Here is an 18,698-nt window from a genome sequence, read left to right as displayed (position 1 = left end):
GACCGATTTACCGATTCTTGTTATCGATCAATCCCGATTGTCGTGACCGATTTGCTGATTTGGATTATCGATCGATTGATCCGGTTGTCGTGACTGATTTGCCGATTCTATTATCGATTGATCCGGTTGTCGTGACCAATTTGCCAATTCTGATTATCGATTGATCCGATTGTCATGACCGATTTGCCGATTCTGATTATCGATCAATCCGATTGTCGTGACCGATTTGCCGACTTTGATTATCGATCGATCCCAGTTATCGTGACCGATTTACTGATTCTGATTGTCGATCTATCCGATTGTTGTGACCGATTTGCCGATTCTGATTAGCAATTGAGGCTGATTATCGTGACCGATTTACCGATTCTTATTATCGATCAATCTCGATTGTCGTGACCGATTTGCCGATTCTGAGTGTCAATTCCGATTGTCGAGACCTATATGATGTATATGCGAACCGTAGTCGAGGCCTATTGTGATGTATTCATGGCCCATGGGCAAGGCCTATTGTGGTGTATTCGTGGCCTATGGGCAAGGCCATTGTGATTATTATACGCCCTAGTGACATCAGGGTCGTAGCTTCCACAGGTATTTCGTGGATGGCCAGATGGGACACCGAAAATCTGTTATACATGGGGTGCTATAGATATCTCTGGATGAAAGTCCCTAAACCCTCTTGGTTCCAGAGGTTGCTCCAACGTCTAGACCGAGTGGATGCATGAACGCATGAGGGCCGTATACCGTTAGGCCGCGTCTCCCACTGTGTCGTGGTCGGTTGGAAGGGGGTGCGGCCTTACCTGCCCGAGAGGAGGGGGGTAATGCTAGGCTGAGTTTGACCAGCTCGAGGAATGGGTCCGCTATCGACGAGTCGGGCCCGATATTGACAGGCGGATAGTGAGGTCTCTTCCACTCAACTTGTTGCGTGCGATGGGGCTGCAATCTGGTCTGGAGTGTAATAGACCCCAGTGATTCCCCAGAGAGTAACCGTACTGATATGTGGACTTATTGAGCAGGAATTGCATATTCATTCATTAATTCCTTCACTATCCACTCGGGCTGGTGGTGCGTAACTATTTGCTACGTGTACCTATGCATGACCAGGATTTCGGTTGGGCGCGCGACTAACCTGAGATTAGGAGTTTACCACATTGAGTCTGACTATCCAAATTTAGGTATGGGACTGGTTTGGATAGAAGTCCTTTGTGGTGGACCCCGCAGTCTGCGATACTACGTACTATCATCCCGACTTCACACTCTAGCATAGTCATTACATTCGCACCATATATTACATTACATCCACAGTACTTGGCATTTTGGGTTACTATGTTTCTATATTTATATGACCTAGGTGGACTTAGTAGGATTTACACATTGCATTGTACCCTCGGTATCTGATATTTGGCTCTCTTCGACTCCTCATTTATATGGCTGATCTGAATTACGTACTCTGATATTGTATCTTGTCAGTATTTCTATTTATTTCATTATCTGATTTATGGCATTATATTGTATACTTGGCACTTACCTTGTGCACACACTTTCACCACCCTCTAAGCTTTCTATAAGCTTATGCACGATAGATGCGTGCATGTATTATTAGGTTGCAGCAGCGTTGAGCTTGAAGCGTACAGTTGTCTTCTGGAGCTTTGATTTCGATATATGTATTTCCCTTTCAGCATTGTACTCAAATGATTATATTAGTGGATATGTGATGATGATGTTGCCTTTGTGAATTGGGTAATCTTGTGGTTATGCTTATTATGAGTTAAATGTACAAAAAAAAATTAAAAAGAATCCTTCTTGTAGGATCCCAGGATCGGAATCTGGCGTATGGACGCTAGGAGCCGAGAATGGGGTACTACGGAGGCTGTCAGCACCGGATTCGGTGATCGGGATTCCTGCGAATCCGATTTCCGGGTTTGGGGCGTGACACCGCTTTCCTCCAACGTAAGCAGCAGACGCTGCTTGCTGAAGCGTCATCCAGACGCTTACGGCATATATATTATATATTTTTTGTTTTCAAATATGGGGCCCACAACAGGACGATCCAGTCCGACTGTTATGTGTGTCCCTCGTGGTTGATGGGTCAGTCCAAGTTTCAGATGCATCCAAATTTCAGGTGGGGCCCAGCTAGTGCTTTTATATGTTTTAGCCATGTCGGCATATTATTTTAGATGGTGTGGGCCACTTAAGTTCTTTGTACGGTTGATTTTTGGCATGACCCATTTTTAAGAGGGTACCCATCAAATTCACGGTGCTGATGTTTGACATACATCAAGCTGGGGCCTGTGGGTGGGGCCACCTCTTTCCAGCGTCAATAGAGACGCTGCATGCATGCTGCAGCGTCGGAGTTATGTTTTGTTTTTTTTTTCGTTTCTCATATATGGGGCCCACAACAGGATGATCCAGTCCATCTGTTGTGTGTGTCCCACGTGGTGGAGCGTCCAATCCAAGTTTCAAATGTAAAAAAATTTCAATTGGGCCCCAGCAAGTACTTTTATATGTTTTAGTATGTCTTCACATGATTTTTTATGGTGTGGCCTACCAGAGAAATGAATTGGCTTCATTTTTTGGCTCAACGCCTAAAATGATCTGAAAAATTGAATGAACGGCGTGGATTTAATACATACATCATGAGTGGGGCCCATTGTGGACCCACACCTCTTCCCTTCTTTTTCTTTCAAACGGCGGGACGCCTGCCTTCTTTTCTTTTTTTTTTCTTTTTTTTTGGTGTGTATGCACGTGGGCATGTGTGAACGTGTGGCTAACCAAATTGCCATACTTGAACAGTTTGGATGGCTACAACATTCTGGTGGGGCCCACTATCAATGGGTCCCACATAAAGCCTATAATAAATTATTATTTTATTATTATTTTTTTTTTTCCATGCATCCATACTATTAATCACATCCTTATCATCATATCATCACAAGTATTAATTATTATTATTTATATGTACTCTCTTATGTATCCACACCATTGATCACATCATTATTCTCAAATCATTTCCACTAATAATTATACAAATAATTAAAAAAAAAAAAACAAACAAACTAAGAGTGGAGTGGGTGTACTCACCTCGATGAATTAGATGGGTTGAGATGGATGGAAGGGATAGAATTGATGGTTGAGATGGATGGAAGGTATGGGATTGATGGAGTTGATGGCCTACCAAGATCACTCCTCTCTCTCTTATGGAAAAATGGTGAAATGCTAAGGGATGGAGGGGTATTTATAAAGAAATAGATAAAATTTTGATTAAGTTAAGCTAATGTGATTAATATTAGTTTAGGCTAGGATTATGGTACTTAATTCATGCTTTGTAATTAATGGTGGATTAAAGGAGCATGGGATGGCATGGTGTGGTGATGTCATGCATAGTTTATGGCATGGAGAAAGGTTGACTTTTCATGCACATGAAAGAGAAGAGGTATGGGTATGTGACATCACACACATGGGTAAAAATTCTCTCACTCATGTGTGGCATGTACATGTGTGCATGACATGTGTTGTGCACATGTGTGGAATAAAATACATGGTGCCATGCGCACATGATACACTTATTATTCTTCATGGCGTATCTCACTAACGAAGTATCATACCGACGCACGGGTGGTACCTCCACGATCGCGGCGATGGGGCGGTCGATATGAGATAGGTTTCAAGGTCTTGGGGTTCCGGTCAGTTGGGTGTGTACTATGAATGATCAATCCATGTCTAACTAAGGGCTTCAATCATCATAAGCATGAAAAACAGTACCGAATGGACCAGGTGTTACAGATATGGTCATGTCTTTGTCCGACCCACTTAGAAATCAAGTATTTGGATAAAGTGAATTTTATAAATAATAAAATAATATAAAATTTATACTCTAGTACCTTTTTCAGAAAAGTTTTCAGTGAGATATATCATTAATTTAAATAATAATCGTTAGAGTATGTTCCTCTTAGGTTTATTAGCGGTGGCTTGGGTGCACGTGTGAGCAAAGGGGTGGCAGCTTAGGAGCCTCACCATGATGTGAATGTAAAATTCACCCTAACCATCGCGTAGGTCACTCCATTTTAGGCCAAAAACTTAAATCATCTATGGCTGCACGGACACTATGATTAGACCTCTAAAAAGTTTCTTTTGGTGTGACCTAGCTTAATAAGGGGTAATTACTGCAAAACTTTTGTGGCCTATGAAAAGTTTTTAATGATCAGTTACCACTGTTTCCTATATTATGGTCCACCTTAAATTTAGATCCGCTTCATTTGATCATGTCCTAAAATGTGCTTTTAAAATGAATGGACAGCATGAATATAAATCACATACATCACAGTGGGCCCACGGTCAAGGATTCCACACCTCACCTACATGAGGTCGGTAGTAGCAGGGTCAATAACCAATAATTCCTTGCTTTTGTGAAATTACCTAATTTGCTCTCACCTTCACTTTGAAATACTCAGATTTTGGATCAACGGTAATGGTTTGGTGGTGTGATCAATAGAGCTATCATGCAAATTTCACTATGTTGAGGCAGGTTATCTACAATTACGATAGACCACTGTATGAGAAAGGACCACCATAGACTGCAATAATCATCATGAATCACCATATTGTATGATCACAGACATCCCATTATAGGCCTACAAAATGGATGGTACTATTATATTCTAATTATTATTGAGTGGCTTTGATGATAATATCCTATTATAAGCCTACAAAAATGGATGGTACTATTGTATTCTAATCATTATTGAGCGGCTTTGATAATCCAATCATGGTGATTTTAAGCCATAGGAAATCCACAGTCTATGTTGTTGATGTCTAGTCCAGTGGCTATTAGCGAACGTAAGTGGGACCACTTGGCCCATGGTGAAAGAGAATGTTTAATGTTCTTGAGGAGCATAATCAAGAACAGTTCCTGGCAAGTCAAAATTAGACATGGATATTCAATTTTCAACTGATTCACTATATCTATGTGTTTATCCATATAATTATGGTTAAGCTTATCTTCCCTTAAGGGCTGGGCGGTTTAAGTGGGCGCCACTGTGATGTTAATGCCAAATCCACTGACCATCAAGTACTTCACCCCTCGTTAAGACTAAGGCTTGAGCGCTTGAACCTCATTTCCATATCAGATTAAGTAGATCATATGATTGAAAAGGGGTGAAGCTAGGGATAAAGGTTGGGTTGGGTTGGGTTGGGTTGGGTTGGTGCTCAACCTTAGCCCAACCCAAGGATCCTATATCTCAACCCAACCTCAGGTTGGGGATTTTCAACCTAAGTCCAACTCAAGCAGGCTCGGTCGGGTGGATACATGCTAATATTTTCATTATTATATTTCAATACACATTATTTTTTGTACCTATGATTTTATTAATTATAAATGTAATTATTTATTGTAAAGAAAATCATTTTTTTAAAACAAGCTAAAATATATGACTACTCCTTTAAAATTTGTATTGCGTAGCATGCAATATATCTAGGAGAGAGAAATTTCGTATCTCTTGTTATCTTGATTCATCGAAAATGATGTGGACCAATGAGACCCGGAGGCACTGAAATATCTTGTGCATTCAACATAGATGATCCATGTTCAATTATAATTTATAACTTATATCTTGATGGGTCACTGGTTGGGTTGGGCAACCTGAGACCTAAACTCAAGCCCAACCCAAGTTTTATCGGGTTGGTGTTTGTATAGCCCAAGCTCAAATCTGAACCCAATACATCCTGCCCAAGCCCAATCCCAATGTCAGGTCGTCACAGGTTGGTCGGGTTGAACCCGCCCAACTTTCAGCAATTGGAGAAGCACTTGTAGGTCAGGCACGTGTATTAGCACGTGGATTAGCTACTGACAGGTTGAGTTGCGAGACTCGCTACTAAAGTGAAGTCATCCATTTATGTGGGCCTCAAAATGATGTATGTATTGAATTCCCACCATTCATCTATTCGGAGAGATCATTTTAAGGCATGAGCCAAATAATGAGGCAGATCCAGTGCTGGAGTAGACCTCACAATAGAAAACAGTGGGGAGAGTAACACAGACCGTTGAAACCTTCCTAAGGTTCACAATGATGTTTATTTGAGATCCAACATGTTCATAAGTTAGTGCAGGCACGAAGGAAAGGAAAACACAAATATCAGCTACATCCAAAACTTTTGTGACCCTTAAAAGTTTTTAATGGTGGGCCCCCATTGTTTTCTATGGTGGAGTCAGCTCGAGCTTTAGATCTGACTTATTATTTGCCTCATGACTTAAATTGATCTCTTCAAATGGATGGACAGTACAAAACATACATTAAGGTGAACCCACATGACTCGGTGACGTCACTTCAGCAGCGAGTCTCGCTACTTTGGGTGGATTTCACAGTGATGCGGATTGCGTCCTACCCTCAGGCCCACTGTGATGTAAGTGCTTTATCCACGCCGTTCATTGCTTTTATCAGATCAGTTTACAATGTAACCCCCAAAATGAGGCAGGTCCACAGCTCTAATGGACCACAAAGTGGGGATTGAACGTCCACCATTAAAAAGTTCTTAGGAGATGGAGCTGATATTTGTGTTTCACGCGGCGCGGATTGCGTCCCTTCCTGTCTCCAGTTGGAAACGGGCAGCATTTTTTAGTGGCCACCTTGACGTATGTGTCTTATCCAAACCGTCTATACATTTTTTTCGTATCATTTTAGATTATAAGCCCAAAAATGAGTCATATAAAAGGCTCAAGTGGACTACACAATGGGAATTAAACTCTTACCATTGAAAACTGCTTGGGGCCAACAAAAGTTTTGGATGGAGCTGATATTTGTGTTTTATCTTCATCTATCTAACCTATAGTTCTATAAAACTTCAGGGATAGGTTGGATGGAAAATAAACATCACGGTGGGCCCTAAAAAAGTTTCAACGGTGAGAATCATTTTCATCACTGTTTACTTGGTGTGATCAACTTGAGCCTTTGATCTGCCTCATTTTTGGGCTTATCCCTTAAAATGATAAGGAAAAATGGATGGACGGTGTGGATAAGACACATACATCAGATTGGCCACTCAAAGCTGCTGCCCGTTCCCAGCTGGAGACGGGCCAAGGTAGGACGCAATCCACTTCCGAGTTCACATTAACATTAGAGTGGGGCCCACTCGAACCACCCCCTCGTAAGCTTAATCATAATTATCTAAGATAATCACGTATCTAGATACAGTAAATCAGTTGAAAATTGAATATCCATATTCAATTTTAACTTGCCAACAACTGATTACTCCTAAAGAACATAACTATTCTATTTCACCATGGCCCCCGCTTACGTCGCTAATAACCATTGGATCGGACATCAGCAACACGGAATGTGAATTTCCCATGGTTCAAAATCACCGTGTTTGGATTATCAAAGCCGCTCAGTAATGATTAGAATTCAACAGTACCGTCCATTTTGCAGGCCGGTAATTGGATGTCTGTGATCATTCCATCTGGCGATTCATGATGATTACTGCAGTCCATGGTAGTCCCTCCTCATACAGTGGTCCATCTTGATGCTAGATAATCCACCTCGACATACAGTGAAATTTGTATCAGAGTTCTATTCAGACCATATTCAGACCACCGAACCGTTGATCTAAAATCTGAGTATTTCGAAAGTGAAGGCGAGGACAAATTGAGTAATTTCTCAAAAACAAGAAATTATTCTGTATTGACCCTCCTAGTACCGACGTCTGGTAGATGGGTGCGAGATACCTGTCCGTGGGGCCCACCGTGAGCTATGCTTTTGTAAATATGGAAAGGAAGTGAGAAGTCTAACTTACTCTTATAGGAGAGAATCAATGACTAACCCAAAACCACCACAGCACAAGTGAATTGCATATTGGCTATGAAGTTATATGGGCCCAATGTCATGTGTTTCTGAAATCCACACCAGCCCCTGGTTGGGTAACCCAATTTTAGGTGTAGGGCTCAAAGTCATTCTCCATCCTTGATTTGAATAGATCAAATGATTGTGAAATGTGTATAAGGGCAACACTCACCCTCCAAACTATTTCCCTCGTTGTGGTCCATCTTAATCATGGATTTTTCGGATTTTAGACCCTCGGGACTAAATTTTTAAATGGCATCTAATGGTGCAAATGACTTTCAGGTAATCATTACAGTGGGTCCCTAAAAATCAACTGTCAACATTTCTCCCAACTTTTTCCTTTGATGCAGCCCATATGAATCACATGTTAGCCTGAGTTTTTCGCTGTAGGCCCAACACAGACTCCACATCTAGGTGCTGGAAAAGCTTTGTGGGCCCAACCTAGATGTATGTGTTTTATCCACACCGTTCATCCATTCTGAAAGTTCATTTTAGGGCATTAGATCAAAATTGAGGTGGACCCATATCAGAGGTGGATCACACCACTGGAAAGTGGTGATTGAAGGCCACAATTGAAAACTTCCTAGGCCCCACTATAATATTTGTTTGTCATCCAACCTGTTGATTAGGTCACACGTCCTTGATGAAGAGAAAATACAAATTTTATCTTAATCCCAAACCTTTGTAACCTGTTTTTAATAGTGGGCCCTCAATTACCACTTTTTTCCTATGTAGTCATTTGAGATTTAGATCTGTCTCATTTTTTGCCCTTACCCTAACACGATATAGAAACTTGAATGGACAACATGGATAAAACATATATATTATGGTGGGTACATTTATGCTTTGCACCACACGCTATCTTTTGTGTTGTGTGCTCTAATAAACCACCGAGCATTTCGCTATTGGACTGTTAAAAGAGTCCAAAAAAACTGATGGCATGCTATGGGCACCCACGAGTGGATGTGAAATCCACTCCAACTATTGAATGCCTGATACTAAATTAGGTTCGTATCCACGTTAGGTCCTAGGCCAAAAAATAAAGCTGACCTATGATTTAGATATACCACTCCAACTATATATTAAATGTACCAAATTAGGTTCTAATCCACATTAGGCCCTAGGCCAAAAAAATCAAGCTGACCTATGATTTAGATAGACCACTCAAACTATTAAATGCCTAATGCCAATTAAGCTCTAATCCACGTTAGGTCATAGGCCCTAAAATCAATCTGGCCTGTGATTAGATAGACCACATCAAAGCAAACAGTTACAAGCGTAACATCTGCAATTAATTTTTATAGGGCCCACCATAATGATTATGTGAAATCCACTCAAACCATTATATGCCACGCTAAAATTTAGGATTAAATCTAAAAATCAGGGCAATCCGTGATTCAAGCGGGCCACGGTGAGGGAAATAGTTTGTAGGGTGGGCATTGCCTTGTATACATTTTTCAATTATTTGGTCCACCTCACTGATGGAAATCATTTTGAGCTCTACGTCAAGAGTTAGAGTTAGATCATACAACTAGTGATTTTGGTGTGGGTTTTGTAAACACGTTACAGTAGGATTGCACATCTAATGTTCGGATTGTATCTCTCATGGATCTCTCCTAGCTTCTTTATGCTTCTTTTTTTTTTCACACGATTTTTTTATAGGGCGACTGTGATGTGAATATGAAATCCACTCCAACTATTAGATATATAATCCCACGTAAGGTCCAGAGTAAAACAATCAGGCTAATTTGTGCTTCAAGTGGGCCCCACCAAAGAAAATAGTGGGGAGAGAGATATCTACCCTTGATTTTTATAGGGCATGCTGTGATGATTATGTGAAATCCACCTCCAACCATTAGATATCACACTAAAATTTAGGAATTGAACAGAAAAATCAAATCCATTCATAAATCAGCTAGTCTGCACCAAGGGTAACATTTGGAGAGCAAGCAGTGCCCTCTACACGGTTTCCAATCACGTGGTCGGTCCACCTAAATATCGGATGAAACTGAGTTTCCAAACCTTAGGCCCAACAAAGGGTTACCCACATTGGGGTCAGAGTGAATTGAATATAAACATGCATCTTAGCGGGGCCCATTGAGCTGCCATGCCTTTCTTGGCAAAAGTACTGAAATGAGGATCATATCACTTACATTAACATTGTGTCAGTATTTTTGGCAGGTCCCACTGGGATAATTCTAACCATTTAATTGATGGCACATGGAAAATTTGTTAATGCTTTTAAACATCAATTAAGTTGATATGAGATGGATAATTGACAACTGAATTTTAAAAAACATCCGAAATGCAGGGAGTAGGTAGTTATTTTCGGATAAACATATATCTGGATATTATCAATCATTTAAAAATAATACTTTCTTTATATCTGCGCTATCACAGTAGGTAGTTATTTTCGGATAAACATATTTTCGTAAATGAATATTGATTTCTAACCATAACCTCCTCCATAGTATCAACTTCTCTCTTTCACTGACAACCGTTGGACAGGACACCAACACCATGGGACGTGGATTTGACATAATCCAAAATTACCTTGATCAGATTATCAGAGCCACTAGATTAAGTTCATGAAAAATGAACGGCATACTTAAAAGAGAATATTATCATCCATTTTGCAGGCCTGTAATCGGATGTTTGCGATCATATGATTGGAATGATTTGGATAATTATTTGTAATACTGTACAGTGGTCCACTGTGATAGCAGATAACCCCGTACCACAAATGGAATTTACAATACGGGGCAGATTAACACGAGGACCTACCTGGGTACTGGTCGGTTCTAAGTAGACCCCACCTCGATGTGTATAATTTATCCATGCCGTCCATCCATTTTTCTAGCTCATTTGAGGGCATGAGCCCAAAATGAGGTATATCCAAATCTCAGGTGGACCACACCTCAGGAAAATAATGGTGATCGAATGCCCACCGTTAAAAAAATCATGGGGCCCACTATAATATTTATTTGCCATCCAATCTGTTGATTAAATCACACATATATGGATGAGGGGAAAACATAAGAATGAGCTTGTCCAAAACTTTTGTGGCCCAAGAAGGCGTTCAATCACCATTGTTTTCCTTTGGCATGGGTCACCTAAGATTTGGATTTGCCTCAGTTTTGTTCTTACTCTCTGAAAAAATCTGTCAAAATGAATGGACAGAGTGGATAAAACACATACACCATGAAAGGCCTTTTACCGTGGGCTCACCTTGATGTGTATTCTATATCCACTTTGCCTACCTATTTTTTTCATATTATTTTAAAACATGATGCCAAAAAATAAGAAAATTCAATTATTAGGTGGACCATGTTCAGGAAATAGTGGTGATCGAACACCCTACTATTGAAAACTTCTTAGATCACAGCTTATAATGTTTCCTTAATTTTTAATGTGGAACTTCTTTATCCTATCCTGATGTAATGTATTAAATACACACCGTTCATCCAATTTTTTCATGCCATTTTATGGAACGCAAATAAAAAAACGACACAGATCCAATGTTCAAATGAGCCACATTACATGAATTGAACAGCTAACGTTGAAAACTTCTTAATGCCATATAAAACTCTAATCAAGCTGATATTTGTGTTTTCCCTTCATCAAGGTCTGTGTGACCTTATGAAGAGGTTAATGGAGGTTTTAACACCGGTCGTTCGATCCTCATTGCTTTCTTCGGTGTGGTCCACTTAAGCTTTGGATATGCCTCATTTTTAGGTTCATTCACTACAATGATATGTAAAAATTAATGGACGGCGTGGATCTATAATATAAATCATTGTGGGGTTAGAGAAGTATTACAAGTCAAAAGTAAGCTAGATTCACAAAAAATGACGTGGACACCTGGGAAGGGACGGCACTCAACAATCTCCGCACGGATCTACTCACTGAAGCAATCCCTTCTCCTTTCCTCTCTCTATAAATGTAGTGAAGTCTCAGTGAAGAAGTAGGGACGATAGGAGTAAAAAGTTGTTTAGGATTAGTGGAAAGAAAGATGAAGGGATACTTAGCTTTTCAACTCCTTGTCTCTCTACTTCTCCTCATCTCCTTTCCCATTTCCGCTTTTAGATTCTTACGTTCGGAAAATGACACCAGACGGAATCTTCTCACCAATGGTGTTGGCATGACCCCTCCAATGGGGTAAGACTCTCTCTCTCTCTCTCTCTCTCTCTCTCTCATATTATCGGAATACTGACACCGCCACCACTTTCCGGCCATGGCTCAATCTGTGATATACAGACCCATGTATGCAACCAGAGTATCAAATTACTCTTCATTCATACATATATCGCTGTTGTTATTATTGTTTACTTTTACTCGGAGTATGGTCAACTTGATCGATCCAAAAATGTTTTAACATATAAATCAAAACTATGGGAAATGCTAATTAATGTCTCACCTTCATGGGACAATGTGGAGTGATCTTGAAGTTAGTAGAAGTTATAAATGAAATATGTTCTTACCATTTTAAAGGAATCTCTTCCATTATTGTAACTATAATCATTTTTCTTCTCCAGGTGGAATAGTTGGAATCACTTCTGGTGCAGTATTAACGAGACAATAGTCAGAGAAACTGGTAAACTGAATCTATTTAACCTTGTCTATTGTTTTATAAAGTGGTTTTGGATTTGCTGAAATGTAGTACTAGATTTTATTTTTTTCTTCTCCTTTCTTGTAAGGAATTATTACCTGAATCTTGTGGTTCCTTCGAATGCTCAATTGGAGCTTTGAATATTTGATTTAAAACTTTTTTTTAATCTTTCCTTGCTTTTATTAATTTACTAAACTGCTACCATTTTCCATTGTAACACAGCCGATGCTTTGGTATCAACTGGCCTTGCCAAGCTTGGATATCAATATGTTAATTTAGGTATCTTGTTCTTGCAACATTTTTTATTTTTATTAGCAAAAACTATTTGCATTATCAAACAATGGTTAATCAAGTTTGCAATTTCTTCCTTTATTAGATGATTGTTGGGCTGAGTTGAATCGTGACTCAGAGGTTTGCTTTTTTCATTTTAAAACTCTGTATTCAAATCTCTTAGTTCTTTGGTTACATGTTCTAAAGATACTTACTGTCCAATCGAAAATTGGAATTGAATTTCAAATTTCAGGGTAATTTTGTTGCTAGAAAATCGACGTTTCCATCAGGTATTAAGGCTCTTGCAGATTATGTACATAGCAAGGGGCTTAAGCTCGGAATCTATTCATCTGCAGGGTAAGCGCATTACATTTTTTTTCTACTTAAGGTTAATGTTAATAGAGGATATGGTGACGCTAATAGATATTTATACCTTTTAAAATGTTTAGGCATCTAATAAATCCATTGATTCTTCAATAGAGGTAGAAAAGACTAAGATGGTTATTGCTCTTCATAATGGGTCCAAAATTTCAGGTACAAGACATGTACCCAGACTCAACCAGGGTCACTTGATTATGAAGAGAAAGATGCCATGACCTTTGCTTCATGGGTATGTATATTAACTTGAAGTTTATTTGTAGCATTATTCTCCAATTGTATTACAATTTGAAAACATAAATATCTTTTAAAATCAAGAAAATCAAAACTAACTAAACAATTTTATGAACTACTTTACAGGGAATTGATTATTTAAAGTATGATAATTGCTTCTTCGATGGTACTAAGCCGATAGTTCGGTAAGCATACTATACTCACTTTCAATTTTAATTTTGAGGAGCTCTTTTTTATTTTAAACTATGAAATTTACTTCTTATATTCTTGAAATAGATATCCTAAAATGACACGAGCACTGATGAAGACGGGCCGTCCAATCTTTTATTCTCTCTGCGAATGGTAATTCTTTATTACTGTAACAATGTCACACTTCTTTTGAATTTTTTTCTCTGCTTGTGTTTTTCATCCGTTTTACTCTGTTGATTAGGGGGGATATGCACCCGGCTCTGTGGGGCGATAAAGTTGGAAACAGTTGGAGAAATACCATGGACATTGTTGATAACTGGGACAGGTTAAAACCTCTTGAAATTCCTCATTGAGTTGCTTTTCTCTTGATTTCTTAATCATAAGAAGCATATGATTGATGAAAATGTCTTTGGCTTCACAGCATGGTCTCTAGAGCTGATGCAAATGAAGTATATGCTGAGTATGCAAGGCCTGGTGGCTGGAATGGTTAGAAACTTATGCGATTAAGGAATTCATGATTTCTACTTATTTTATGCTTAGATATCAACTTATATTTCTGGGTTTTGTTTGATCAGATCCAGACATGCTTGAAATAGGAAATGGAGGGATGACAAACGACGAGTACATAGTCCACTTCAGCATTTGGGCTATTTCTAAGGCTCCCCTTATAATCGGATGCGATCTACGAAGCGCTAGTAACGAAACATTAGCAATCCTCGGCAACAAGGAGGTCATCGATGTTAACCAAGGTATATAAGTTAGTTACATAGACTGGTGTAGATTTTCATGCCTTTTGAGAGACAGCTCTCACTTTTTTTTTTATTGACTTTTCTACGTATCCATAAAAAAATTGGTGGAATTGATGTTGAGTAGATCCTCTTGGCATTCAAGCGAAGAAGGTTAGGATGATAGGAGATTGTGAGGTACGTTGTCTCCTCCCCTAAACAAAATATAACTTCTGCTATGAACAAACTACTTAAAGTGAACATTAAATAATGTGACTTTCTTTTTACAGGTTTGGGCTGCACCTCTGACGGGATATAGGATGGCTGTGCTTTTTGTAAATCGGGCACTCTTTGCATATGGCATCCCAGCTCATTGGGATGACATTGGTCTCCCAAAAGACACGGTGGTCCAAGTGAGAGATCTTTGGAAGGTAATTTCAATTTTAACTTGGGGCCTGTTTGGTAGGCCCTAAAATGACTTCATCTCATTTTAGTTAAATCATAGTTGTGTTAGATATCTCTACTCATCACTGCCGGTTATCATGATTATTATTATTTTTTAATTCTTAGAAAATAAAAAACCTCTAATACATTATTATGTTGATTTATGGATGCAGCATGAGACGTTGGAGAAGACATACAAGAACAAATTCGAGCCCATGATTGCTTCGCATGCATGCAAGATGTTCGTGTTGACACCGATATCTTAGGAAGTCCCATCCATGCCATTGTTCATAGGAAACTAATTAAATGCTGATGAAAAAATAAAAAATGGTGTAATTAGGTTTTCACTTTCTACATGTGGACTTGATTTAGTGATCTATGCAGTATGTTGGGTCGATTGTTGATGGGCCACTCTATTAGATTATTTGTGTCCAATTGAAAACAAGCTTTTATATTCATTAGATTTTATCGCTGATTATATGATGTGGATGGATGTGTAGTTGTGATTGTATCATGCATTTTATGATGGTGATGCATACATCTCATTCTTCATGATTTTGAAGATCGTAGCCACCAACCTTAGAGCTTGTTTTATAAGTTGAATGTGGACCATCTACCTTTGGTCAAAGCTTATTTAAGCCCACACTTCCCACACCAACTGTAAATAGGACGGTTGGAGATGGTGAAGATGATGACAATCATGATGCACATGATTGGAACAATGCCAACTGTTTGTTGGTGACCATTGCACTCTATGCTATGAAACCAAACCATCAATATTCCAAAAATAAAATGGGCCACCATGTGAATTTGGATTTTCTTGAGTGATTGTCAGTTATTTTTGGTGGTATGGCTGCAAGCCAGGGGTCTCACCCACCTCAGTGGATCCGGGGATCCACTGAAGCCGTGCCCAGACTATCCATCATGTGGGCCCCACCTTTGATGGGACAGTTCATCATGTGGACCTCCTCTCAAAGGAGAGTGATAAAAAAAACTTATTAAAATATAGAAGTAGCTTTTCACATTATGGACACATAATTACATTGTTTCCATTGGCGGGACACACTTGAGTTTTTATCAGGCTAATATTTTGTACATATGGTGAGGATTAGGCTCACCTGATTTACGGTTTGGATTGAGCATATACAACATGTTGTTGGTGTAAAATAGGTGTTGCAAATGATTCAAGTATTCATTTCTGCAAGCATCATTGTAGAATTTATGAAACATTTGAAGACATTTCGGTAATTTCAATTGTTGTAGATAAAAGGAAACTTGATACTAAAAATTACTCAAAATGCTTCAAACAATCCAGCGGTAAGATCCATCCAAGAGAATGGAATCTAATGAAATTCAGCCCTAACAGCAACAAGAAAATAAAATAACAACCAAAATTGTAAAATAAATTCAAACTTCTATAAAAATTTCAACAAGCACATAACACAAGATCTAGAATGAATATGACTAGATTAATTTAATAGAACAAGATCTAACAAAGTTTACAAAAAAATTCAGCTCCAACTGCTATGGCAAGATAAATTCACCAAGAAAATGCAAAAAATAAAAAATAAAAAATGAGATGATCATCTAGAGCATCCATTACCAAGAACAAAACTAAACTTGGTATGATCCGAACGTATAACCATTCCAATTATCGATGGGCTACTCCGTATTAGGGTTTCAACATTGTAAATCCCTAATTAGGATTTCACCATTTTAGAACCCTAATTAGGGTTTCAACATTGAAGATGCTCGATCTCAAGATAGAGAATGAGCGCCAGATTGAGAGAGAGAGAGAGAGAGAGAGAGAGAGAGAGAGAGAGAGAGAGAGAGAGAGAGAGAGAAGAATGAGAGCGCTTGATGGAGAGGAGGGAGAGAATAGAAGAAGTAGGAGAGAGAGAGAGAGAGAGAGAGAGAGAGAGAGAGAGAGAGATGATGATGATGATGATGATGATGAGTTAGGTGAGATTCGGGGGCGGGGAGTCATGGAGAGAGAGTCAAGGGCGGGGAGAGAATGGTCATAAGGTTTTTATTTTTCTATTTATAGGGACCCTTTGCCAGTGCCTTAGTTTAGTAAGCGCCGGCAAAGGGCTGCCCCCAAACGTTGGCAAAGACCCATTTTCTTGTAGTGATTACTTTAGATGTACCATGAATAAAAATTACTCAGATAAGTACTCTTATATGTTATAAAAATATTAGATTGATGGAAGGAGGAAAAAAGTGATCATTTGAAGGTGGAAAATTCCATCAAGAGGTAGCCTGAGTATATAAATGACAAGCTATCATAGCCGATGGATTACTTTTAGAGCATAAAACAATTTCTTTTTCAAGTAGAATGAGGTTGCAACTAGTTAGGCTGAGTGTGCTCAATAGCATGCCCAAGCCCAACCCAGCCCGTTACCCATGTTCATGATGAATGGCCCACCCTAGTCCAGTTGACCGGTCGACATTATTAAATGGTTAGAAATGAAAATATCTAATGGTCTTATTAAAAAAACAAGTGTCTGCTAATCCAAGGTTATGATTTTTTAACCAACATGATTTTAGTATCGGATTCCACAATTTAATTGGTTTAATTTGGTTAGTATATGCGAAGTGTACAATTTCTAAGTGCCTGTGTGAATGCTCAGGCATAGATATTCCATTATACCTATGGTGTGCATGTACACCAATCCCAACTATTGAAATATTGGGCCTCACTACAGATGGAGTAGGAACCCAAGTTCAGTTTGATTAGATTATTATAAATAATCATTCCAAAATAATAAATTATCTGTTAATGGTATAGTATTGGATATTTTAAATTTGAACCGCCATTTAGTAGTGGACTACTTCGACATATAAGATTGCCATGCGATAATGTTATGGAATGCATGAGCCTATATTTTGAATGGTTTATATTGATTTATATGCGTGCCATGAGCACATATCTTTTTTTTTTTTTTCAAAAGACTTATATTCATGGAGTTGTATCTATACATAGCCTGGTTGGACTTGTTAGCAAAAAGGAAAGCCAGGCCCACCAAACCAAGAATCAAAAGAAAGCAAAGAGAGAGAGAGAGAGAGAGAGAGAGAGAGAGAGAGAGAGAGAGAGCCACTAAATCTCCCTCAAGTATCCTAAACCAGCTCTATCCAAGAAGATCAAACCTAGAGTCTTCCATGAATTCCCCTACTACTGCCCCCTCCTAGGGAACTACATTCGGCTAGAGATGCCTTGGTGGTGACCTCCTGAGGTTGATGCTGTTCCATGAGGGGTTTAGGCCCTGGTATCTTGGACTGAGGAGATCTACTCTGTTCAGGGGACTCGACAGGCATATCCTCTGCTGAATCGATCTTGAGGATACCCAGGTTAGACTGATTATCCTCGAGAAATTGCCTACCCATATTACTATCTCTTGATGACTTTGTTCCTGTTTGCACGGCGTTGAAGGGATATTCTAAATGGCTCTTCTCAGCTCTACAGACGTCTAGCCTTCTGTAAACTACCGAATTTGAGATACAGTTTTGCGAAGTGGAGATAGCATTTACTTGAACTGTTTGAGTGTCGTCTAACCTATCCACGTTTGCATTTCGACAAACAGGTGGTGGACACCTTAACCTTTGGTTTGGTTATGAGATAAACCTTCTATCTACCCACTCTCTCGTACTCTCTGTGGCTACCTCTAACCTGCCCTTGGGCTGTTGGTCTAGGTCTGACTCCCCCAATGATGAAGTTGCTTCTATTTCTACATGAACTGGGAATATCTCTTCCACAACCGACAACTTTAGAACCTGCCTCAAGTTAACTCCAGGGCAAAGTTTAATCCTAATCCTGGCATACACCTAGAAAAGGCCAAATCCGCTACTCGTGTCAATCTAGACCACCTTGCAGAAGTAATTCCCCAGATCTATGATAACTGCATCCAACCAGGCATGAATAAGTATCCCAAAGAAATGCACCCAGGTGCCCTCTCCAACTTTGACCTCGCTCGGGGACCAAGGGAACACTCCTTCAAGCGCCATTAGGAGATGTAAGGAGAC

The 18,698-nt window shown here is 39.3% G+C and overlaps 2 protein-coding genes across 3 annotated transcripts in view; both read left to right on the top strand.

Moving 5' to 3' along the window:
- Positions 1 to 18,698, top strand: part of LOC131242865 (alpha-galactosidase 1-like) — a 90,421-nt gene that overhangs the window by 60,178 nt on the left and 11,545 nt on the right. The gene's annotated exons all lie outside the window — the stretch shown is intronic.
- Positions 11,842 to 14,992, top strand: LOC131244323 (alpha-galactosidase 1-like). The gene is made up of 14 exons (XM_058243950.1): positions 11,842 to 11,987; positions 12,365 to 12,423; positions 12,661 to 12,717; positions 12,815 to 12,849; positions 12,962 to 13,065; positions 13,243 to 13,318; positions 13,447 to 13,505; positions 13,597 to 13,662; positions 13,751 to 13,834; positions 13,931 to 13,995; positions 14,085 to 14,258; positions 14,383 to 14,432; positions 14,525 to 14,665; positions 14,852 to 14,992. The coding sequence occupies exons 1-14, from the start codon at positions 11,842 to 11,844 to the stop codon at positions 14,942 to 14,944; spliced, it is 1,209 nt and encodes a 402-aa protein (XP_058099933.1). The 3' UTR covers positions 14,945 to 14,992.

The sequence above is a fragment of the Magnolia sinica genome, chromosome 4 (genome assembly GCF_029962835.1).
Source record: "Magnolia sinica isolate HGM2019 chromosome 4, MsV1, whole genome shotgun sequence".
NCBI lineage: Eukaryota > Viridiplantae > Streptophyta > Magnoliopsida > Magnoliales > Magnoliaceae > Magnolia > Magnolia sinica.
Note: the sequence above shows the minus strand (reverse complement) of the source record. Positions and strands in the feature narration are given on the sequence as shown.